The 25,801-nt window shown below is 44.8% G+C and overlaps 1 protein-coding gene across 1 annotated transcript; it reads right to left on the bottom strand.

The window, feature by feature from the left end:
- Positions 1 to 14,062: 14,062 nt before the first annotated feature.
- LOC122546997 (zona pellucida sperm-binding protein 4-like) lies at positions 14,063 to 25,785 on the bottom strand. The gene is made up of 9 exons (XM_087975957.1): positions 25,467 to 25,785; positions 21,224 to 21,402; positions 21,051 to 21,148; positions 20,836 to 20,969; positions 20,617 to 20,739; positions 19,309 to 19,499; positions 19,120 to 19,192; positions 14,292 to 14,399; positions 14,063 to 14,206 (listed from the first exon to the last, which is right to left on the bottom strand). Exons 1-9 carry the CDS (start codon positions 25,783 to 25,785, stop codon positions 14,070 to 14,072), a joined length of 1,362 nt encoding a protein of 453 aa, XP_087832083.1. The 3' UTR covers positions 14,063 to 14,069.
- Between the last annotated feature and the right edge of the window lie 16 nt (positions 25,786 to 25,801).

Raw genomic sequence — 25,801 nt, 5'->3', positions numbered from 1 at the left:
AATCAATGGAGTAGAAAACTCAAGAAGGGATCCTATAGTATGGTCAAGTGAAACAGGGATTGATAGGAAGGGCGAGGGGAGTAACAAATTAAAAATGTTATATATGAATGCATGAAGCATAAGAAATAAGGTGGTTGAGCTTGAGGCTCAGTTGGAAATTGGCAGGCACAATGTTGTGGGGATAACTGAGACGTGGCTTCAAGTGGACAGGGCCTGGGAAATAAATATTCAAGGCTATGCGTGCTATCAAGAGGACAGACTGACGGGCAGAAGGGGCAGGGTGGCCCTGTTGGTGAGGAATGATATTCAGTCCCTTGCAAAGGGGGACATAGAATCAGGAGATGTAGAGTCAGTATGGATAGAGCTGAGAAATTCTAAGGGTAGAAAAACCCTTATCTACAAGCCCCCAAACAATAGTCTGGATGTAGGGTGTAAGTTGAATAAGGAGTTGAAATTGGCCTGTTGCAAAGGTATTACTACAGTTGTTATGGGGAATTTCAGCATGCAGGTAGACTAGGAGAATCAGGATGGTACTGGACCCCAAGGAAGGGAGTTTGTGGAGTGCGTCCAAGATGGATTCTTAGAACAGCTTGTACTGGAGCCTACCAGGGAGAAAGCAATTCTGGATCTGGTGGTTGCGCAACAAACCAGATTTGATCAGAGACCTTGAAGTAAAGGAGCAATTAGGAGGTAGTGACATAATATGATAAATCTTAATCTGCAATTTGAGAGGGAGAAGAGAGAATCGGAAGTGTCAGTATTGCAGTTGAACAAAGGAAACTATAGAGCTGTGAGGGAGGAGCTGGCCAAAGTTCAATGGTTCAATACCCTAGCAAGGATGGCAGTGGAGCAACAATGGCAGGTATTTCTGGATATAATGCAGAAGGTGCAGATCAGTTCATTCCAAAGAGGAAGAAAGACCCTAAGGGGAGGCAGGGGCGGCCATGGTTGATGAGGGAAGTTAAGGACTGTGTAAAGATAAAAGAGAAGAAGAATAACATAGCAAAGGTGAGCGGGAAGCTGGAGGACTGGGAAACTTTTAAAAAGTAACAGCGAATAACTAAAAAGGCAATACATGGAGAAAAATGAGGTACGAAGGCAAACTGGCCAGAAATATAAAGGATAGTAAAAGCTGTTTTAGGTATGTGAAAAGAAAACAATGTTTAAGACTAAAATTGGGCCCTTGAAGACAGAAACGGGTGAATTTATTATGGGGAACAAGGAAATGGCAGAAGAGTTGAATAGGTACTTTGGATCTGCCTTCACTGGGGAAGACACAAGCAATCTCCCAGATGTAATTGTGGCTGGATGAACTGAAGGGAATTTATATTAGGCAGGAAATGTGTTGGATAGACTGTTAGGTCTGAAGGCTGATAAGTCCCCGGGACCTAGGATAGTGAAGAAGGCGTTTGGTATGCTTTCCTTTATTGGTCAGAGTATTGAGTACAGGAGTTGGGAGGTCATGTTGCGGCTATACAGGACATTGGTTAGGCCACTGTTGGAATATTGCATGCAATTCTGGTCTCCTTCCTATCGGAAAGATGTTGTGAAACTTGAAAGGGTTCAGAAAAGATTTACAAGGATGTTGCCAGGGTTGGATGATCTGAGCTACAGGGAGAGGCTGAACAGGCTGGGGCTGTTTTCCCTGGAGCATCGAAGGCTGAGGAGTGACCTTATAGAGGTTTACAAAATTATGAGGGGCATGGATAGGATAAATAGACAAAGTCTTTTCCCTGGGGTCGGGGAGTCCAGAACTAGAGGGCATAGGTTTAGGGTGAGAGAGGAAAGATATAAAAGAGACCTAAGGGACAACGTTTCACGCAGAGGGTGGTACGTGTATGGAATGAGCTGCCAGAGGATGTGGTGGGCGCTGTTACAATTGTAACATTTAAGAGGCATTTGGATGGGTATATTAATAGGAAGGTTTGGGAGGGATATGGGCTGGGTATTGGCAGGTGGGACGAGATTGGGTTGGGATATCTGGTCAGCATGTTGTTTTAAAAAATTCTCAAGGTCAAGGACCAGGCTCGCAGGAAAGTAGTCTGACACAGAACAAACAGCCAAGAGGCGAGTCTGCTAGAATATAAGTGTTTTATTCCCCGCAGCGTCGCCACAACCAGGTCTCGTACTTACAACGGGTCTGGTTTATACTCACTCTACGTGTTACCGGAACTGGGAGCCGTCAGTTCTCGTAGAGCGGTTGCCAACAACCCACGCTCGGCGGTTAAACGCAACCCCGGAGCAGACTCTCCGAACTGGAGACTTTTCCAGCTGATATACTCTTTTCCAGATATAAACATTCATGTGAACAGCAGAGCAAGGCTAAAAAACACATTCCATTCTGGTTACATACAGATAAGAAGATTCACACGGGGAGGTGTGTAATAAGATTCACACGGGACTAAGCAACACCTCCATTCCGGTTAGATTCACACATGTATTGGGACATAATTTTTAACCGTTTCACCACATTCCACTGCTTGGCCCAATACATGTGTTACATTATGCTTAATTCAGTTCAATTCGTTTCAGTTAATTTCAGTTCAGTCAATTCAGTGTAGTTCAATTCAGCTCAGTTCAGGTCTGTTCAGTTCAATTCAATTGTGTTCAATTCAGTTCCGTCCATTTCAATTCAATTTAGCTCAGTTCCATTTTGTTCCGTTCAATTTGATTCACTTCAGTTCAATTCAGTTCAGTTCCACTTAGTTCAGTTCAGTTCAATCCCATTCAATTCTGTTAACTCCGCTTCAGCTTTTTGGACATGCCCACATCCTCCGCTGTACCCCAGGCAAGGGGTTCTTCGGCAGGACTGGGATCCTCTCAAGGGTGGACAGCAGCGACCCTGGGGTTCCTCCGGTCACCCCCCACCATTTCTCAAACAAACTGCCACGTCATGCCACGGTCCATGCCATCCCGGGACGGTCGGGACCTCCACAGTTTGTTCTTCTGGTTTCTTAGTCTTTTTCCAAAACATTGTTCTGTATCAAAATCTCTCCTCAATTGCGATTGACCCTGCTCGCAGCGCCAAAATGTTTTAAAAAATTCTCAAGGTCAGGTTCGTAGGAGAGTAGTCTGACACAGAACAAACGACCAAGAGGCGAGTCTGCTAGAATATAAGTGTTTTATTCCCCGCAGCGTCGCCACAACCAGGTCTCGTACTTACAACGGGTCTGGTTTATACTCACTCTACGTGTTACCGGAACTGGGAGCCGTCAGTTCTCGTAGAGCGGTTGCCAACAACCCACGCTCGGCGGTTAAACGCAACCCCGGAGCAGACTCTCCGAACTGGAGACTTTTCCAGCTGATATACTCTTTTCCAGATATAAACATTCATGTGAACAGCAGAGCAAGGCTAAAAAACACATTCCATTCTGTTTACATACAGATAAGAAGATTCACACGGGGAGGTGTGTAATAAGATTCACACGGGACTAAGCAACACCTCCATTCCGGTTAGATTCACACATGTATTGGGACATAATTTTTAACCGTTTCACCACACATGTACAGGTTGGACCGAAGGGTCTGTTTCCATGCTGTACATCTCTATGACTCTATGACTTGATGTTCTGCATCCCAGGGTAATTAAAGAGGTGGACTCTAGAAATTGTGGATGCATTTTCCAATATTCTATAGATTCAGGATAAGTTCCTGCAGATTGAAGGGTAGCTCATGTTGTCCCACTTTTCAAGAAAGGAGGGAGAGAGAAAACGGAGAATTATAGACCTGTTAGCCTGATGTCAGTGGTGGAAAAGATGCTGTAGCCAATTATAAAAGACAAAATTATAACTCATTTGGATAGCAGTAACAGGATAGGTCAGAGTCAACATGGATTTATGAAGGGGAAATCATGCTTGACGAATCTTCTGGAATTTTTTGAGGATGTAACTATGAAGATGGACAAAGGACAGCCAGTGGATGTAGTGTCCCTGCACTTTCAGAAAGCCTTTGATCAAGTCCCACATAGGAGATTAGTGAGCAAAATTCGGGCGCATGGTATTGGGGGCAAAATACTGACTTGGATTAAAAATTGGCTGGCTGACAGTAAGCAAAGAGTAGCGATAAACGGGTCCCTTTTGGAATGACAGGCGGTGAGAAGTGGGGTACCACAAGGATCGGTGCTGACCACAACTGTTTACAATATATATTAATGATATAGATGAAGGCATGAAAAGTAATATTAGCAAAATAGCTGATGACACAAAGCTGGGTGGCACGGTGAAATGTGAGGAGGATGTTATGAGAATACAAGGTGACTTGGACAGGCTAGGTGAGTGGACAGATGCATAGTAGATAAAGTTTAATGTGGATAAGAGTGTATCCTCTTTGGTGGCAAGAACAGGAAGACAGATTCATTTCCTCTGCCCTGAAGCTCTTCAACCATGTCCTGAAACAAACCCGCTACTACAGCCCACATTTGCTTCCTCAGTACCTGCCTCCGTAACCAACTCATCCCACACGGACTCCGGACCACCTTTAAACCAGCAGAGTTCGGACCCGAACAGGACAAACAGTACAGACTACAGATTCAAAGACACCAGCAACAGTTCTCCTTCAAGATCCTCCGCTCCACACTCGCAGCAATGCACCGGCACCTAACCTCTCTACAGTCTGCCCTGCCTCAGCTGAGGGCCACACTCTCTCAGAATTGCAAAGGACCCACTCTGTACTACACCCTCAGGAGAATCCATACTCTCAACAAACAGTATTTCAATTCCATCTCAAACATCAAAAACTGTAAGTACAACAAACTTTTATCCACCCACCTCCATAACCAGCGCTCCTCGAACATTCCAGAAGATTCCCCTGGCCTCGGAAACACCATTAGCCATGCGGCTGATGCAGCTACCACCCCCACGCTGATTGATGATGTCACTTCTGCCCCCATCATGGCCACTCCCACAGCCACTTCCGGCCCTCACATCATCGCCGATGCCACACGCACAGTGACTTCCGCCACCCCTACTGCCGTGTCTGCCACCACTTCCACCCCCCACCAGCGCCACTCACCTGCATTCTGCTGACACGCCCCCCACAGACCCCACTGTCACTATCCCCACCCCACAGAACCCCTAGGGGAACACTACCCCTGCTCATGACTCTACCCCCATTCCCCCCACCATCACACCCACTCCAGGTACTGGCTCCGACCCCACTCCCAGCTTCACACCCACACCCACACCAGATCCCAGCGCTGCCGAGTTTTCACCATCCCTCCAGACCTCCCCCTCACTGAGGACAAACGATCAGTCCTCAGCAAAGGACTCACCTTCATCCCCCTCCGTCCACGCATCAATGAATTTAATACACGCCGTGACATCGAACACTTCTTCCGTCGCCTCCACCTCCGAGCTTACTTTCACAATCAGGATTCCCGCCCACCTTCCGAGGACCCCTTCGCCCACCTCCAACACACTGCATCCACCTGGACACCCCGCGCTGGCCTAATACCTGCCCTCGACCTCTTCATTTCCAACAGCCGCCGGGACATTAACCGCCTCAACCTGTCGACCCCCCTCCCCCACACCAACATCTCACCCTCACAACGCGCAGCCCTCCAATCCCTCTGCTCCAATCCCGACCTCACCATCAAGCCAGCGGATAAAGGGGGCACAGTGGTAGTCTGGCGCACTGATAGTGGGCGGCACGGTGGCACAGTGGTTAGCACTGCTGCCTCACAGTGCCTGAGACCCGGGTTCAATTCCCGCCTCAGGCGACTGACTGTGTGGAGTTTGCACATTCTCCCCGTGTCTGCGTGGGTTTCCTCCGGGTGCTCCGGTTTCTTCCCACAGTCCAAAGATGTGCAGGTCAGGTGAATTGGCCATGCTAAATTGCCCGTAGTGTTAGGTAAGGGGTAAATGTAAGGGTATGGGTGGGTTGCACTTCGGCGGGTCGGTGTGGACATGTTGTGCCGAAGGGCCTGTTTCCACACTGTAATGTAATCTAATCTAATCTCTACACCGCTGAAGCCAAACGCCAACTCGAGGACACCTCTTCCTACCGCCCCCTTGACCATGACCCCACCCCCCATCACCAAACCATCATCTCCCAGACCATACAGAACCTCATCACCTCAGGAGATCTCCCATCCACAGCTTCCAACCTCATAGTCCGGGAACCCCGCACTGCCCGGTTCTTCCTCCTTCTCCTCCCTGATCTATCACCTTCATCCCCTCCCCCACTGACCTATTATACTCTATGCTACTCTATCCCCACCCCCACCCTCCTCTAGCTTATCTCTCCACGCTTCAGGCTCTCTGCCTTTATTCCTGATGAAGGGCTTTTGCCCGAAACGTCGATTTTGCCTGTCCTCGGATGCTGCCTGAACTGCTGTGCTCTTCCAGCACCACTGATCCACTACCTAACTGGAGTCAAGTTAGGTAAAGGGGAAGTACAATGAGATCCAGGTGTTCTTGTACATCAGTCAATGAAAACAAGCATGCAGGTACAGCAGGCAATGAAGAAAGCTAATGGCATGCTGGCCTTCATAATAAGAGGAATTGAGTATAGGAGCAAAGATGTCCTTCTGCAGATGTACAGGGCCCTCATGAGACTGCACCTGGAATAATATGTGCAGTTTTGGTTTCCAGATTTGAGGAAGGATCTTCTGGCTCTTGAGAGAGTGGAGCATAGGTTCACAAGGTCAATTCCTGGAATGGCAGGACTATCATATGTTGAAAGGTTGGAGGACTACACTTGAGTTTAGAAGGATGAGAGGGGATCTGATTGAGACCTATAAGATTATTAAAGGATTGGACACTCTGGAGGCAGGAAGCATGTTTCTGCTGATGAGTGGGTCCAGAACCAGAGGACACAGTTTAAAACAGAGTTGAACAGAGTTGAGGAGAAACTTCTTCACCCAGAGAGTGGTGGATATATGGAAAGCTCTGCCACAGGAATCGAGGGTTATGGGGCTAAGGCAAGAACAGGATACTATTTGTGGATGATAAGCCATGATCATAATGAATGGTGGTGCTGGCTCGAAGGGCCGAATGGCCTACTCCTGCGCCTATTGTCATAAATTCTCCTCCATCTGCCTTACATATTTGACCACTCTTCTTCTGAGAATGTGGCTTCTGGCTTTAGAATCTCTCAGGGAAACAATCTTTCCACACATGCCTTGTCAGACTCCTCCCAAAACATTTTATGTTTAATTCAACAAAGTCACCTCCCATTCTTAATTCCAGTGAACAGCACATTTCTCCAAACAAGGACAAAGAATTTAAAAACGTTGAAAAGTCACGCACTGAAGAGGTTTTACTTATTACTTTAATGATACACCATCCTTAAGCCCTTCCAGTTTCACAAGTTGGGGCTAATCTGTCTAAAGACAAAAATAAATTCATTCATCGAGGATGTGAACATCACAGAACAAGAGGCCAAGCTTGTGTTCATACTTAACTGCAAGTCAAGGATGAGGGTGAGATAGGGAAAGCTGAGTGACACTCAGTCTTCAAGATCAAAGAATGACGTACTTGCATCTGAAAGCATTAATATTGATCAAATGCTGCAGCTGGCAATGACAATTGGCGTAGAGACTAACTAAGGATGGTGAAGAATCTAATCCAAGTCCTCCTATCAGTGTCTAATGTAGATCAAATCATTGTCATGTGGAAGTGGTTACAAAGATTTAATAAAAAATAGTCTTGCTAATGACAGTTCTCTCTTCTAATTAGATCAGAGGTAGTCGTTCTCATTACACTTGGTTACTTGGGTCTTGGAAAGGATTGGTAATGGTGAAGCCAATGACAGATGATGTAGAGCAACAGAGACAATGTCATTTTTAAAATCAGAACAATCAACACTCTGAAGGAATGTGAGGCATTATAGTTACTCAAACAGTTTGATTGTCAGTCATTAGCGATTGTCATTAAATGAGCACTTACACTTAATGACGAAATGTCATTCCAGGAAGTGCATTTAGCGTACAAATGGGGAAATTTCAGTCAAATCACAAGGAGGCTATGGACAAACTACTGTTTCAGCATAAAATGGCAGGGGTCACAAATTAGCAATTGGTGATTTGCAATTGAAGCCTATGTGTTACAGCAAGCTGCTTTATTTTTTAACATCAATAACATTCATTCTACACACTGCCAAGTTTCTCTAGCACCGAGCCATGAACATGCACCCTTCATAATCTCCAGGCCAGGTAGGACAGCAGCCAAATGGTTGATTGGAAAGTATGCATTACTGAGCCCCCAGTGGTCAAGAACCTCTTACTTAAAACGCATTTGGACACATATCGAGGACTCCTTATGACTTTTCTACTTTTTCATTCCCACATTCATTTTGCAAGTGACATAAAATAATGATACCTTCTGTTGTTGTATTGACAAATTGGTTGTTTGGTTTCACTCTGAAGCAGAATTAGAATTTTTCATCAACGTTCTCAATTATGAACATCCACTGGACTTAAAGCCACACCACAAAGAAAACATTCATTTCCAAGACACCATACTATTTACAATTGCTACAAGATAATGCTGTTTTCCCACTTCCTGTTATTTTTTTGATGCAGGAATGGTACCTGGGGATGCACCAACAGTGTGCCACTTTTCTGCTCAACTCAACTGCAGAGCGTGGTCCTGAAGCAGCAGGTTATTGTAAGCTGAGTCCTCACCACAGCTCATCTTGGTGTAAGATCCATCAGATAGATTTGCTGCCACCACCCTCTTTCCTGGGAGTGACCGACATAGCCACCTTGGTCTCTGTGCTGGAGGGCATAGTCCTGGCATCTAATGAGAAGACAGTCTCATCTTAAACACTGTTTTTCCCTCTCTATCTGCTGCAGACCCAGTCTAGCAGTGCTAACCTTTAGGACTTGATCAGTAACGCTGATCCTGTCCTCCTTCCTTCCCACCTGCCCGCTCCACCCTCCTCTCCGACCTATCACCTTCTCCCTCAACTTCATCTACCTTTCACATCCTCAGCTACCTTCCCCCAGCCCCACCCCCCTACTGATATTCCTCACTCAGTATATTGTATACCTGTGCCAACATCACTGATTTTCCCCAAATGGTGTTGAACACAGAAGAATATGATTTCAGCAGCCTAGGTGTGGGCACAGTACATGGTAATCAGGAGGAGGTTCCTTGCTCATGTTTGACTTGATGCCCTGAGACTTTGTGGGACCTGGAGTCAATGCAGAGGAGTCCCAGGATAGCTTCCTCCTGACTCAACACCATTGTGTTGCCACCTTTGCTAGGCCTGTTCTGCCAGCGAGACAAGATGTACCCAGTATTGTCCAGAACATTGTAAGGTATGATTCCAAGAATATATCAGGCTGTTACTTGCTATGAGACAACTCTCCCACTGCTGACACTAGCCCTGAGAACAGGAAGACTTTGCAGGTTTAAATGGGCTGAGTTTATAATTTAGTTCCAGATTTCCAGTATCCACATTTTGTTTTTTTGCAGAGTTTATCTGGTGCCATTTCTGGTGTCACGTTATTAGCAAGTGGTCTGTTCAGTTTCATTTTGATACCTCAGTGGTTTGAAACAACTGAATGACTTACTCAGTCACATGGCCCCAAGCCAAGAACTATCCCCTAGTTATCAAATTTCAATTAAAGATCCTGTGAGCTACAAATCCCATAAATGATGGAGAACAAAGGACTCTGTTTCACTGAGTACTGATTCATCACATTGATTCTGTAGTTGTGACACAATCCAATCAGCAAAATCATAGGATTATGAAGCCACCTATTCAGCCACCAACATTCCCAGTAACAGCTGCAGCAGTCAACCATCCATTCTGACCTATTCAGAGACTAATCCAGATCTTTTTTTGAAGATCACCTACTTGAATTTAATTACTTGTTTTATTACTAACTCTCACATTTAGTTATTAATAAACTTAATTCACAAAAATCTATTTAAATGAGCACCTTTTAAAAAAATGTTCATTTCATTTTGGAGAGAAACGTACCCATGAGAGAAGGGCTTTTCTTAAAAACAAATAATGTTGTACTCAACTCAGCAGAATAGATGAGTAGATAAAGGAAGCCAGTTTTTCCCCTCTTCATGCAGAGAGTTAATAATTTTGGAACAGCCTGTCTGACAACGTCATTAGTTGGGAACTTCACCAGTGGGTCTGATCATAACAGGCAGCTTCTGATTTGGCAAAGGTTCAAAGTGGAATTTTCAGAATTTCTCCTTTGCCTGTATTGAGCAAGGCCTGTTATGTAGTGAATCATTCTGCAAGCCTAATTAAATCTTAAATTGGTTTGCCTCTTATAGCACAGTCAGGATTTATTAAATATTGTCCAAAAGCAGAACCATCTCATGGCAAATATGACTTAAGATGTACAAGCAAATGCCAGTTGGCTGAAAAAGGTACCACCACAATGCCTGTTACAGTCAAAGGGATAAGCTATTTGCCAATCAGACATGTATAATTTGATAGCAATATCTGGTTGTGAACCATAATTGTAATCCAATATGGAAGGCAGGAAAAACAAAATTGTGGCTATAAGAGCTGCTTCTTTTGAGGTATTCTAGGTCAGATGTACAGCACAGAAACAGACCTTTCAGTCCAACCCATCTATGCCAACCAGATATCCCAACCCAATCTAGTCCCACTTGCCAGCACCTAGCCCATATCCCTCCAAACCCTTCCTAGTCATATACCCATCCAAATCCCTTTTAAATGTTGAAGTTGTACCAGCCTCCATTTCCTCTGGCAGCTTATTCTATACACATGAAAAAGTTGCCCCTTAGGTTTCCTTTATATCCTTCCCCTCTCACCCTAAACCTTCTAATTCTAGACTCCGACCCCAGGGAAAAGACTTACTTATTGTGGTTCTGTTCGCCGAGCTGGAAATTTTTGTTGCAAACTTTTTGTCCCCTGTCTAGGTGACATCTTCAGTGCTTGGGAGCTTCCTGTGAAGCACTTCTGTGGTGTTTCCTCCAGCATTTATAGACAACCGGAAGCGTCAGGGACAGGCCACTATAAATGCCGGAGGAAACACCACAGAAGCGCTTCACAGGAGGCTCCCAAGCACTGAGGATGTCACCTAGACAGGGGTCGAAACCTTTACAACAAAAATTTCCAGCTCGGCGAGCAGAACCACAGCAACGAGCTACAAATCTTCGCACAAACTTTGTCTATCCTATCCATGCCCCTCAATTTTGTAAACCTCTATAAGGTCACTCCTCAGCCTCAGATGCTCCAGGGAAAACAGCCCCAGCCTGTTCAGCCTCTCCCTGTTGCCCAGATCCTCCAACCCTGGCAACATCCTTGTAAATCTTTTCTGAACCCTTTCAAGTTTCACAACATCTTTCCAGTAAGGAAGTCAGAATTACATGCAATATTTCAACAGTGGCCTAACCAATCTCCTGTATTGCCGCAACACAACATCTCAATGCCTGTACTCCATACTGACTGATAAGGAAAGCATACCAAATGCCTTCTTCACTATCCTAACTACCTGTGACTCCACTTTCAAGGAGTAATGAACTTGCTCTCCAAGGACTTTGTTCAGCAATACTCCCCAGGACCTTACCATTAAGTGTACAACTCCTGCTAAGATTTACTTTCCCAAAATGCAACACCTTGCATTTATTTGAATTAAACTCCATCTGCCACTTCAGCCCATTGGCCCATCTGGTCAAGATGCCATTGTAATCTGAGGTAACCTTCACTGTCCACTACATCTCCAAATCTTACTAACTGTACCTCTTATGCTCACATCCAAATCATTTATGCCAATGACAAAAAGGGGAGGATGCAGCATTGATCTTTATGGCACTCCATTGGGCACAGGCCTCCAGTCTGAAAAACAACCCTCCACCACCATCCTCCGTCTTCTCCCTTTGAGCCAGTTCTACATCCAAAGGGTGTTGGGAGAGTTCCTCAGATTCCAGGAGGAATTACTGTTTTATACTATTGCATAGTTTTGGAACTTGACAAAAAAGATACACATCAGGACTTTACACTGGAGGAATTCAGACAAAAAGATTGTGACCACATGCTCAGAGAAAGTAACTGACAGCAATGAATCTCCATAGGTACTGTCTTTGCAGTTGGAGTTCAATATCTCTGGACATCCCAGTGCATCTAGGAACAAAGTGAAATTAACAGCTGATCTTAGAGGAAACTGTGGGAACAGCACAGGAACAGATAAGTGCATAGTTGAAGTGCAACCTTGCTGCAAGTCTATAGTAGATAGTGGGTTTTTGATTACATGTGGTGATCTGTCTATTGATTAAGTTTTAAAAATCAAAACTAAGTACTAAGGTAGCTTGGAGCAGTTTTTTTTAAAAAAGTGCAACGAGAGTCTAGGTTGTGAAGGAGCAAAGTACAGTGATATGCTCTTTTAAGGAGGGAGAGATTAGGGAGAGTTTCCACATTTCTGCAGGATGTGCCTTTGGTTGCAAAGGCTCAGATCCCATGGATTTGCAGTAAAGGCCTGAGGAATTTACACAAGCTAGGGATTGAGATAGATGGCAGTTATAGGAAGGGAGAAAAGCCACAGATCAGTCAGGTAGCTGGGTTACCACTAGGAAAGGTGGTAAGGGGAGACAGGTAGTGCAGGAGTCTGGTGATCCCAACCTCAAGTACATTTTCTGAAACAATACAAAGAGGTGATAGACTCTGGCATGTAGCATGACTAGACCAAGTTTCTGGTATCAAGACTGGCTCTAATATAGTGAGGAGTACTTCAGGTTCCAAGCAATCAATTGTTACAGGGGACTCTAGGCAGAGGTTTCTGCAGCCAGGTAGAGAGATGTCAGAATGTTGTGTTGCCTCCCTGGTGCCAGAGAGGGTGCAGAATATTCTCAAAGGGAGAGGGTCCAGCAGGATGCCCTGGAGGTTAGTAATTATTGGATTACTCCTGGTGCTACAAGTTAGTGAGGGTAGGAATATTAGAATAAAGCAAATAAATGTTGACTGAGGAGTGGTGCAGTGTAAAAAGTGTTAATTTTTTTGGATTGCTGGAAATTCAGGGTGGAAGTGACCTGTGTAAGGATAATTGAAGTGAAAGGAGACTAAGGAGGACTTAAAAACCCAGGATATGCATGTTACAGAGGCAAGTTACTGAGTAGTGCATGGGCCACTTCCACCAGTATTCTGATGGTAAAGTGGAGCAGAAAGCAAGAGCACTTAGCAAGAGGCAAAAAAGAATCACAAGCAACTTCATTTTACACCAAGACTGCAGAGTAGAATGAATGAAGGGTAGCCAAGGTAGGGAGTCCTTCAGAAGTGAGCCCAAAGCTAGTCTATGTTAATAGGAAAGTGCTAAAAAGGCTTTTCAGGCTACACTGGACATGGTCAGAAGTTGGACTTCCTGCTGAAAGAGGTCAGTGCTTCAAAAGCTAGTGATTAAAGTAAACCTGTTGGACTAATCTGGTAGGAGAAAGTGAGGACTACAGATGGGCTTATGCCTGAAGTGTCCATTCTCCTTAGATGCTGCCTGACCTGCTGTGCTTTTCCAGCAAAACATTTCAGGATTATAATCTGGTGTCATATGACTTACCTTGTCCAACACTGGCACCTCCACATACACTAGGCTTGGCAGGGAGCAAGATCAATCTCAATAGGCTCCTAGACAACAATCACGATGGCTGTATACACTGAGGGGAGGATGGAGGAAGTGGTCAAAGATTAGTGTGGAGCTCAATGGCAATTGAGGGCATAGAAGTAGAGTCAGAAAGTTAAGGTAGATCAATAAGGTGTTGGGGTGGGGGAGAAGCACATTTGGGTAATTTAGCAATTTAAGATTTAACTGAAATGGAACTGTTATTGTGGATAGATTCTGAGGAGTGGCTGAAGGGTTCAGGACAAGCAAGAATGATATCAAGTGGCAGATTAGGCCTGAATGCAACACATTCAAATGCAAGCTGAAAATAAATCAAGCTGGATGCAAGTTTGGAAAACTCAGTTCAAATAACTAATCCAAGCTGACTGAAGGTGTTAATGTTTAGAATTAAAACTGGAATAGAATGTTTTAATATCTAATTTAGAGATATAGTTTCAGCCCATCCCTCACCAACAGGATTTGCTGATTGCTTTGACAGTTCATAAAGGACTCAGAACACATTTCCCCAGATTTATTTGTTCAGGGTTTACAATTCGTCACATGGAGAAACAGCAACAGCTCTTGGTCTCATGTACATTGCAACCATCACTACTAGCAGGGATAGAGACACCATCAGGAGGCCAATAGCTGCTCCATGCAGAACCCAAGGGGTCCCAGCAACATCTATGGAGAGAGAGAGAGAAAAAGATCAGAGGATGGTTTCTTTTGCTGGACGTCACAGGTGACCTATTGCAGAGACTTCACTCACCATTTGCTTCAAGTTGTTTCTTTGCAGTGTAACTGCTCCCTCCCAGGAGGATTGGGCCAGGCGCATTCACTACTGTCCCCTCATGGTCATGGGTACTCCTGCGCTGCCCTGTTGGAGACAAAGATTAGACTGTTCTGACCCAAGCTAGAGTTTGTATGAGAGCTTGCTCTAAGATCAAAAAAATGTGGAGAACCATCTGTACTTCAAGCTCTGCAACAGGTAGCAGTTAGCAATTAGCAAATGCTTACCTACCCCCTCCAGTTGCTGATTTCAGTCAGACTGCACAGGACTCCAAACAAGAAATTCAGCCATTGATGTTGAGAAAACCACTTAGTAATTATGTCAAGTGACAGACTTGTACATAACCATTGTTAAATCAACATTGGTGTTGGGGAATGTTAAGTAATTTTTGTGTTCAGCACCAATTTGTTCTAATTGGGAGGTTTAATTTAGTAAACATTAATAGGCAAAGCTAGCTTTCACTCAATTCCATGCTGGGAGCTTGTTCAAGCTAATGTTCCTACCCAAACGGGAACAAGTTCTTGCCAGACAGTTACATCTCCAATGGGATTCCTCAGATCAGTAGCATGCATTCCTATTTTGTGACAATTAAATGCAGGCCTGTTTATTTATGGGTATTGAAGGGGACAAGTCAGTGCTCAGATGGTTAATGTTGCCTTTGTACATATAGCAGGATCAGGCCTCAGTTATTAGAAACTCCTTAACAAGTGAGTTACTCAAATCTAATCTGAACATTGCTTCAGAGGGACTGAACAGGAGGACATTCAGCCCCTCAGCCTATTCTACCAGTTGACAACTTGGTGGCTGATTGAATGGAGTGGAGTCACTATCCAATCCATGATGGCACATGGGCACTCCTGGCTGGCCAGCATTTGTTACCCATCCCTAGTTGGCAAAACAGTGATGGGAGCTGCTGTAGTCCATCATGCCCAGAACTGAACATGGAGGAAATCTTGACCTTCAGAATTCATTTTTATTCTGAACCTAGCTCTTGTCTGAAAGAATCCTTCAGCAGCCTCCTTTTCAGACCCCACCCAGCCTTGGAGCCACTATGATAATCTCATTCTAACTTTTCAGGAGAGGCTCAACTATTTTTGGTCACTATCCTAGGAGTCAGTAGGAAGTTTGACCTGTTTCTATAGTGTCTAGAAAGTTGATCACCTAGACTATATTCTGGATCAGTGGTGCTGGAAGACTATATTGTTGGTTTGAAGACCTGGTGGGAAAGCTCCTGTACATTCAAATAGTTGCTCTACCTGCAAACCAACCATGGTCCATAGGAGACAGATCCTTTCACTGCTGTTATTTCTTGACAAAAACATCAGTTCTACTCCTCCTGCTAAAGGAGGATAGCTCATTTTGCAGTGCTCCAATTCTTAGAACTTGACATTACATCCTTTTGTAAATGGAAAGTTCAGAGGATGTGGGCATCTCAGGCTGGGCCAGAATTTATCACTAATCCTAGTGGTCTAGAGTCAAACAAGGAGAGGCATCCTTCCTCAAGGAGTTTTTTGAAAAAAGTTGACAGCAGTTAGATGATCACCATTAGGGAGCTTTTTATTCTAGCTACTCCTTGAATTCCAATTTCATTGCTGTTGTTGAGAGAGATTAGAACATTAACCTAGAGTTCTGAATTATAGAAACAGAAACAATACAGCGCAGTACAGGCCCTTTATGTTGTGCCAATCCAAGCCCACCCAACCTACACTAGCCCACTATCCTCCATATGCCTATCCAATGCCTGCTTAAATGCCCATAATGAGAGAGTCCACCACTGCTACTGGCAGGGCATTCCATGAACTCATGAATTGCTGAGTAAAGAACCTACCCCTAACATCTGTGCTATACCTACCACCCCTTAATTTAAAGTTATGCCCCCTTGTAATAGCTGACTCCATATGTGGAAAAAGGTTCTCATGGTCAACCCTATCTAAACCCCTAATCATCTTGTACACCTCTATCAAGTCACCCCTAAACCTTTTCTTCAATGAAAACAATGCCAAGTGCCTCAGCCTTTCCTCATACAATCTTCCTACCATACCAGGCAACATCCTGGTAAACCTCCTCTGCACCTGTTCCAGTACTTCCACATCCTTCCTATAGGATAGGAACCAAAACTGCACACAATACTCCAGATGCAGCCGCACCAGAGTCTTATACAACAACTCAGGGCTCCGGAACTCAATTCCTCTACCAATAAAAGCCAGTACGCCATATGCCTTCTTCACCGCACTATTTACCTGGGTGGCAACTTTCAGAGGTCTGTGTACATGGACACCACGATCCCTCTGCTCATCCACACTACCAAGTATCTGACCATTAGCCCAGTACCCCATCTTTGTTACCCTTACCAAAGTGAATCACTTCACACTTACCTACATTGAACTCCATTTACCACTTTTCTGCCCAGCTCTGCAACTTCTATATCCCACTGTAACCTGACATCCTTCCTCACGGTCAACAACTCCAACTTTCGTATCATCTGCAAACTTGCTCACCCAACCTTCTAGCCCCTCCTCCAGGTCATTTATAAAAATGACATAGCAATGGTCCCAAAACAGATCCTTGCAGAACACCGCTAGTAACTGCACTCCAAGATGAACCTTTACCATCAACTACTACCCTCTCTTCTTCCAGCCAGCCAATTCCTAATCCAAACCTCCAACTCCCCCTCAATGCCATATCTCCGTATTTTCTGCAGTAGCCTACCATGGGGAACCTTATCAAACGCCTTACTAAAATCCATATACACCACATCTACCGCTTTCCCCTCATCCACCTCCTTAGTCACCTTCTCAAAGAATTCAATAAGGTTTGTGAGGCACGACCTGCCCTTCACAAACCCATGCTGACTATCCTTGACCACATTATTCCTATCCAGATGTCCATAAATCCTATCCCTTACAATTCTAAGACTTTGCCCACAACAGAAGTGAGACTCAGGCCCAGGGGACTTATCTATTTTCACCCTTCCCAGAATTTCCAACACCTCTTCCCTACATACCTCCAAGCCATCCATTCTAAGTAATTGTGACTCAGTATTCACATTGACAACAATGTCCTGTTCCTGAGTGAATACTGACGAAAAGTATTCATTCAATGTCTCCCCAATCTCTTCCACCTCCACACACAACTTCCCACTACTATCCTTGACTGGACCTATTCCTACCCTAGTCATTCTTTTATTCCTGACATACCTATAGAAAGCCTTAGGGTTTTCCCTAATCCTACCAACTAAGGACCTTTCATGTCCCCTTCTTGCTGCTCTTAGCTCTCTTCAGGTCCTTCCTGGCTACCTTATAACTCAATTGCCCCAATTGAACCTTCACACCTCATCTTTACATAGGCTGCCCTCTTCCATTTAACAAGGGATTCCAATTCCATATTAAGCCATGACTCCCTCCCACAACCCTTTCCTCCCTGCCTGATGGGTACATACTTATCAAGGACACTCAATAGTTGCTCCTTGAACAAGCTCCACATCTCAATTGTGCCCTTGCCTTGAAGCCAAATTTTCCAAGCCACGCATCCTAAGTCATGCCTCACTGCATCATTTCCCTGCCCCCAGCTATAACTCTTGCCCTGCAGTGCACACTTATCCCTCTCCATCACTACAGTAAAAGTCACTGAATTGTGGTCACTGTCCCCAACGTGCTCACCGACCTCGAATTCTAACACCTGGCCTGGTTCATTATCCAGAATGAAATCCAGTATGGCCTCACCTTTTGTTGGTCTACATAGTGTCAGGAAACCTTCCTGCACACATTGGACAAACACTGACCCATCTATGAACTAGAGCTATAGCTTTCCCAGTCAATATCAGGAAAGTTAAAGTCCCCCATAACAACCACCCTATTTCTTTTACTCTTCTCCTGAATCATCCTCGCAATCCTTCTATGTCTCTAGGATTATTAGGAGGCCTGTAGAAAACTCCTAACAGGAGGAGCTCACTTTTCCTAACCTCAGCCCAAACTATCTCAGATGGAGAGTCTTCATCCATCATCCTTTCCACCACTAATACTATCTTCGACAAGCAATGCCACACCTCCCCCTCTTACCTCCACCTCTGACCCTACTAAAACATTTAAATCCTGGAACCTGCAACAGCCAATCCTGTCCCTGTTCGAGCCATGTCTCTGTAATAGCCACAACATCGAAGTCCCAGGTACCAACCCACGCTGCAAGTTCACCTACCTTATTTCGTATACTTCTTGCATTGAAGTATACACACCAAGCCACTTTCCTGTTTACAGGCACCCTCCTTGAGATTGATGCCTGTTCCTAACCTCCCTACACTCCAGGTCCTGCACCCTAAAGCAGGAGTCTAGGTTCCCATGCCCCTGCAGAGTTAGTTTAACCCCCCCCCCCCCAGACTGGTGCCCCTCAGGTTCAGGTGTAGACCATCCTGTTTAAAGAGGTCCCACCTTCCCAAGAACCAGTTATCCAGATACTGGAATCCCTCAAGAGTTACTAGGCCAGTGACATTACCAGCCACCATTTCTCTCTTCACACTTTTTACCCAACTCAAATTTAGCTATTACACATTTCACCTGAAGTGGAGGAGTCAAGGGATTTAGTGAACTGAATCCCAACATCCACTGTGCTAGCTTAGATGACCAATTCATGCTTTATGTTGAAAGCAAAAAGGCCCTTTTCCCATATTACAACCCTGCAATGGGAAGTTTGATAAGCTTTACTGGGGCACCTTCAGGTCATATGACATCTACATGTCATCTTGACCCATAGCTCATTACATCCTCAAAGGCCAAACACCATTTGTCTTCAGATAAAACAACAAGGAACTCACTTGGACCACATCTGGGTGTACAATCATCCAGAGCAGAGGGAGAGCAAACCTCAGCACTGCAGTGCAAGTAAACCTAGAAAGGAGGAGAGATGTTAGGAGAGCTTCCTGCAGATCAATAGCCCAGGTTATAGTCCAGAGACCCCACAAGAGGATTTCATGAGCTTGGCCTCATTCCTTCCATTTGGTTACCTGTCCAGAGAGGGGCTGCTCAGACACTCCATCCAAGAAAACAAACGTCTTCACTTCAAACCGCTTGTGATGGGTTGGGAACTGCAGGCCAGAAGAGACACCTACTGGGTGTAGGAGGGTCAGATAGTCATCACCTTCATAGGGACACCTGAAACAGGAAGGTGTAGTCACTGACAGGAGTGATTGATCCACTGCAATACCATCTTGGTAATGTTAGTCAGCAGCAACCAAGACTAGAGTGAAGCTTTTGAAAGGCAGAGTTTTCCCTTGTTCTAACCCAGAGAAGGGTGTGGGATATTAAGATGTTTTAAATGGAAATTCTGAACTAAGAATTGTTACAACTTATGTCCTGATGCATGAGTCAGGTGAAAAGATGTGAAGTGAGTGCTCCAAATGACCTCTAAGTACATTTGACTAGTCTTTCCAGAACACTCATGCACAGGCTTAGCCAGCTATAAGAGCCTTTAAGTGGCAGTGGTAGTGTCCTTACTACTTGGATGGTGGTCTGCATCCAAGTTATACCTATTCAGGGTGGGGCAGGATCATTACTTGGACAAAGTCCAATTAAAACTACAAGGAACTGCAAAGGATCTCAGGTTACAGACAGTTTCTCCAGTGTCTATTGTTCCTGGCCTTTATTGGGCTAGACAGCAAGTTGAGCTGTTCTTCCACTATATTCATTCCAGGAAAACATTAGCAATGCTACTTTAAAATTTGACCCAACTCAGTGCAAAGTTTTGCTGTTGCTGATTAGATCAGATCTAGATTAGATCCCCTACAGTGTGGAAACAGGTCCTTAAGCCCAACCAATCCACAGAGATGCTCTGAAGAGTAACCCATTTCCTGCTGACTAATGCCCCTAACACCATGGGCAATTTAGCATGGCCAATTCACTGGACCTGCACATCTTTGATTGTGAGGGGAAACCCAGACATGGGGAGATTGTCTGTGCAAACTCCATGCAGACAGACAGTCACCTGAGGCCAGAATCAAACCTGGGATGCTGGTGCTGAGAGACAGCAGTGCTAACCACTGAGCTGCTTGTGATCTACTGCAATTCATCCACTATTAAGCAGTCTGATACTTGGAGATTTGTTCATGACTCACACTGGATCAATTGCTTTAGTGTAATTGGCTTTGACTCAGGCCATAGAAACATTTATCTAGTAACCCTGACAGGGTAGTGGCTTCAGTGCATCAGACAAACATCATGCTACTCACTATCTATTCAGAGTCCTTACCCATCCACCAGGAGACTCCACTGCACCTCATGGTCAGGGGCTGGCACAGGAGTTGCCCAGCAGTCACGCAATCTCAGGACTATCATTGGGTCAGTGCGATCCTTCACACGAACCTCAACAAACACCGACTCCTGAAGGATTCTCTGAATGGGGTAGTCACTGTCCCTGTACCACCAGCTGTAGCTGCCATCTAACAGACAAAAATAAAAGAAGGAGAACAAACCAAGACGGTCACTCCCCTGAAGGGATACAATTCCCAGTGCTCCTATTACCAGGGCAGCACTACCTGTTGCTATTCGCAGCTCCAGCCTCAGGATCCCATCTTCAGAAGCAGCTAGTGGTGGAGGGAGGGTGTAAACTGAGACATTGATTTGTAAGCCTGCCTCATGCTCCCCCTTGTACTTGCACTGGATGTGCAGTCTGTTGAGACAGAAATAGGTGGTGGAGTTGCAGTCAGTAACACTTCCCCCTCCATACCAACAAATCCCACTGCCCACTCACCTGAAGGTGCTGTCCCGGGTTATTGAGCCCAGTGGCCCCGTCTGAATCATCCTCTTCCCCAAGACATCTGTTTCATACACAAAGCTCCCATTCTCCTCCTGCAAGGGAAGACACTGTTTAATAGGGAGCTGGCCCGTTCAAAGGGACAGAATGCTGGAGCCTCCAATACTCACCCATTGGGTCGAGCCACAAGAGGTAATTGGGAAGCGGAAGGCTACAAGTTCTGCTGTGACGAGCTTAGGCCTGCACTCAGCTTCATGTCCATCTTTCACGTACAGAGAGGACAGGTTGAGGGCAGGATGGGTCAGGTTCCTGGTGATCGCTACAATGAACTGGCCATCTGCTGTGCACACTGCAGTGAAATACAAAGCAAGTCATGAGAATAAATCTGTTCAAATTAAAGCTGGTAGTCTCACTGAATAAAAATCCTTATTGGACTGTAGAAAGGTCAGTATACAGGGGCTCTACAGTAACAGTGTTAGTAAAACCAAACTAGTTAGGAACTAGACAGAAGGGAAATCAGGGTCAGAGAAAGGGAATCTGAACTGAGCCAAACAGGACAGCAATGTTAAAGGGGATTCTATGTGATAAAATTTACATATCTGGAAAGAATGACTATTGGGGATAGTGAGAATTTCAGTCATGTTGACCAAGTTTTTTTTGAAGAGGTGGCAAAGATTAAAGAGTGGCAAATGTTGTCTGTGCAGCCTCAGCAAAGAATCAGCTAGATTCTGCATGATAGACTGGTTAGCAAAGTTAGATTACATGGGATCCAGTGCAGCTAGCCAATTGGATACTAAATTAGCTTGAAAGTAGAGACAGGGTATGTTTTTCAGACAAGGTGGCGATCAGTGCAGGGTCCACTGCTTTTTGTCATTGATATAATTAATCCAGACATGCATATATGAGACTTGGGTTTGACACCAGAATAGTGCCATGGACAGTGAAGATTCCCCTCAATACAACAGAACCTTGATCTCATTGACCAAGGATAGAGAAGTGATGTTTAATTTAATAAAGCATGATGCTGCATTTTTGCAAGACAAATGAGGGCAGTAAGCAGTAGAGTATTGTCAAACAGACCTAGGATGCAGGTACACCGTTCCTTGAAATGCATCACAGGTAGACAGGGTGGCATTTGGTAGGCTTGCCTTCAGACAACATTGAGTAGGGAGTTAGGATGCCATGTTTGACTGTATAGGATTGGTGAGGCTACTTTTGGAACATGCATACAATTCTGGTCATTCTTCTGTAGGAAGGATTAGTCAGTCTTCAAAAGGTTCAGAAGAGATTCTGAAGGGTGTTACATCAAAAAGAGGGAGACTTTACCTTTTTATAAAGTCAGAGGGGCATCAATAAGGCGATTAGTCAAGGTTGGTGTCCAAAACTAGAGGGCCTAGGTCTAAGCTGAGGGCAAAGGCTTAAAAAGGGACTGGAGGTAGTTTTTTCATGCAGAGGGCATTGTGCAAGCTCGAGGGGAAGTAATAACTGTACCCACCTCCACAACATTAACTGCCATCCGAATGGCAGTATGATGAAAGGGTTTAGAGGGATACAGGCCAGATTGCAATGTCAGGTTGTACACGTTGGGCTGAAGGGTCAGTGAGTCATACAGCATGGCAAGTCTAAAATGAAACATTGTACACAACTGGGCATGGCACACCATGTGGAGTCAGATGGACAGCACAGAAACAGACCCTTCAGTCCAATTTGAACATGCTGACAAGATATCCCAAACCAATCTAGTCCCACCTGCCAGCAGCCAACCCATATCCCTCCAGACCCTTCCTATTCATATAGCCATATAGATTCCTTTAAAAGGTTGCAATTGAACCAGCCTCCACCACATCCTCTGGCAGCTCATTCCATACATTTACCACCTTGTGTAAAGATGTTGCCCTGTAGGTCTCATCCTTCCCCACTCACTAAACCTATGCCTTCTGGTTCTGGACTCCAACCCCACAGAAAAGACTTAGTCTCTTATCCATGCCCATCCTATTTTATAGACTTCTACAAGGTCACCCCTCAGCCACCAATGCTCAGGGAAAACAGCCTCCACCTGCAGCTCAAACCCTCCAATCCTGGCAACAGTCTAAGTATTTTCTGAACCCTCAAGTTTCACATCCTTCCAATAGGATGGAGACCAGAATTGCACACAATATTCCAACAGTGGCCTAACCAATGTCCTGTACAGTCACAGGATGACACCCCCCCCCCCCCCCCAAATCCTGTACTCAATACAGTGACCAATAAAGGATAGCATACTAAACACCTTCACTATCCTGTCTACCTGAGACTCCACTGTCAAGGAGTGATGAACCTGCACTCCAAGGTGTCTTTGTTCAGCAACACTCCCCAGGACCTTACCATTAAGTGTATAAGTCCTGCAGAGATTTGCTTTCCCAAAATGCAGCACCTCATTTATCTGAATGCAACTCCATCTGCCACTCCCCAGCCCAACAGGATCTTGATCAGATGGGCCACTATAATCAGAGGTAACTTGCTTTGTTGTCCACTACATCTCTAAACTTGTGTTATCTACAAGCTTACTAACTATACCTCAGTCACAGCCAAAATCATTTATATTAAGTAAAGCAGATTAGTGGACCCAGCACCAATCCTCAAGTTGAGATATAAGATTCAACTAGGTAAAACAAGAACTGCAGATGCTGGAAACCAGAGTCTAGATTAGTGGTGCTGGAAAAGCATAGGTCAGGCAGCATCAGAGGAGCAGAAAAAATGTTTCAGGCAAAAGCCCTTCATCAGGAATAGGCCAAGTCATTAGAGCACCTTCATAGTTCAGGGTTCCTTGATTGATCTGGAATCAAGTATTGCTCCTCAAGCAGGAGGTTTTTCCATCAGTCTATTTCTAATTTAGTACTGGTTTAAAACCTCACTGAAGGGAGTCAGTTATTCATTCATTGGACATGGATATCACTGGCTGGCCACATTGTTGTATGTGGCAAACTGCTCACAAAGTAAAGTTACTTTCATGCAAGACTTAGTGGGAATAAAGCAACATTTGTTATCCATTCAACAAGTTAGTGAGGTATTACTACATATTAACATTAAAGCTAGTTTGATCTTTCATTCTAGCAAGCAACCAGATACATCCAGAGGAGATTGTCACCTTAGCACACACAGTGACTAGTAAATTGAGAGAGGTAATTTTGGTTTAAACTTTAAGATGTGCCTGGACCACAGACTGATCTATAATAAAAGACAAAACCTTTGTTTCTTTTCTAACAACCATTTTATATACTCAAAAGTAGAGTAGTTTAAATTGTGCAGAATGCTGACAATTTGTGAGTGATAGTAAAAGCAAGCAGGCTCTTGATTAATGAAGCCATTCACACAGCAGAGAAGGATGAGTCCTTGGCTGATAAGACTCCAGGATGGGAGTACGACTTGAGACATCTGTTTCAGATTAAAGCTTTTGACTGATAAGACTACAGGGTGAGAAAAACAACAAACTTTGGAGACTCTGGAGCCTTTTGTTGCAGACTTTGTGATAAAAATAATGATGTTTTTAAGAATGTGAACCTCATGGCTTGTTGGAGCCAAGGAGAGGAGGGACTTGTCCTATAAATAATGGAGACTTTGTAAGCCTCAGCACGCCTTTTCTTTAAGGGTGCCCGACTCTGCAGACTTGACTTGTTAATAAAACTTTGTTTTCCTGAATTTGTCTAGAGCGATTATTGAGAAGCGATTTTCATTTCTAACAAATCAAATTTGTTTTTTGGCTAGAACATACTCCGGTAATGGAGGAAAAAAGATACAGTCCACAGTTACTTTGAGCCATTAATCTCATCAACCTGGAAATCTCCATAAGTTAGCTCAGTCATGGCTTTAAGGGGCAGAAATGATAGAGCCCCCTTAAGAAAAACAGGTCCAGCCTTCACAGCTGAGTCAATGCCTCAGAAAGGAGGGGATATTTGTAGCAAAGTGTTTATATACCCCTATTCTCTATGGTATAACAGGACAACAACAAAATCTTCAATTATTTCCTCAAAGTTAGTTTCCCCCCTTGAAGTTCCCTCAAGAGATCACAGGTTCAAGTCCTAAATTTAAAAAAAAATACTGTTGTCACATGTAAGATATGACAGCACACTATCCAGGCGAACCGTTATAAATATATCATGGAAAGGGAACAGAATGCAAAAGTAAAACAGATGCAAAGATTAACTTGAATGAGGAGCTAGCCCCCAACAGTATTTCCAGTCTTCGCTGCACTCCCCCCTAGCAGAGAGCAGGGGGGCAAAAGGCAAACAAGACAACTCCACATTGAAGAAAAAAAAAATAGTATAACCCGGATTATTTCTTCAGCATTAGGTTGAAATGTTCACCTCAATTCCCGAACCCTACACACGGCCACTCGGGGTGGGCTCCGCTCCGGGAGGAGGCTGGGCTGCTTACCTGGGCTGTCTCTCAGGTTGTAGAAACAGGATTGCCCACTGAGACTCGGGGACTGAAAGCAGCAGCCCTGCTTGATGCACTCAGTGCTGTTGATAGTGGCCAGGCCACACGGCAGCCTCCAGCCCGGCTCCGGAGGGCACACAGCAGAGACCAGGAAGGGCCGAGCGGCCCAAAGGTACAGACACCAAACCAACCAATGTCCCATCGCGCTGCCTGAATCTGTGCCCGCCCCTGAGCACCAACCCGCTTTATAGCCGCTAATTGGTGAGGAAACCAATCGCAGTGCAGCAGCTCCCTGCCCCACGGGGGGTTTCCCCATCCCAATAAATCGCTTC

The sequence above is a fragment of the Chiloscyllium plagiosum genome, unplaced genomic scaffold, assembly GCF_037043375.1.
Source record: "Chiloscyllium plagiosum isolate Xiang-an unplaced genomic scaffold, Cpla_swu_hap1 HiC_scaffold_28, whole genome shotgun sequence".
Classification (NCBI taxonomy): domain Eukaryota; kingdom Metazoa; phylum Chordata; class Chondrichthyes; order Orectolobiformes; family Hemiscylliidae; genus Chiloscyllium; species Chiloscyllium plagiosum.
Note: the sequence above shows the minus strand (reverse complement) of the source record. Positions and strands in the feature narration are given on the sequence as shown.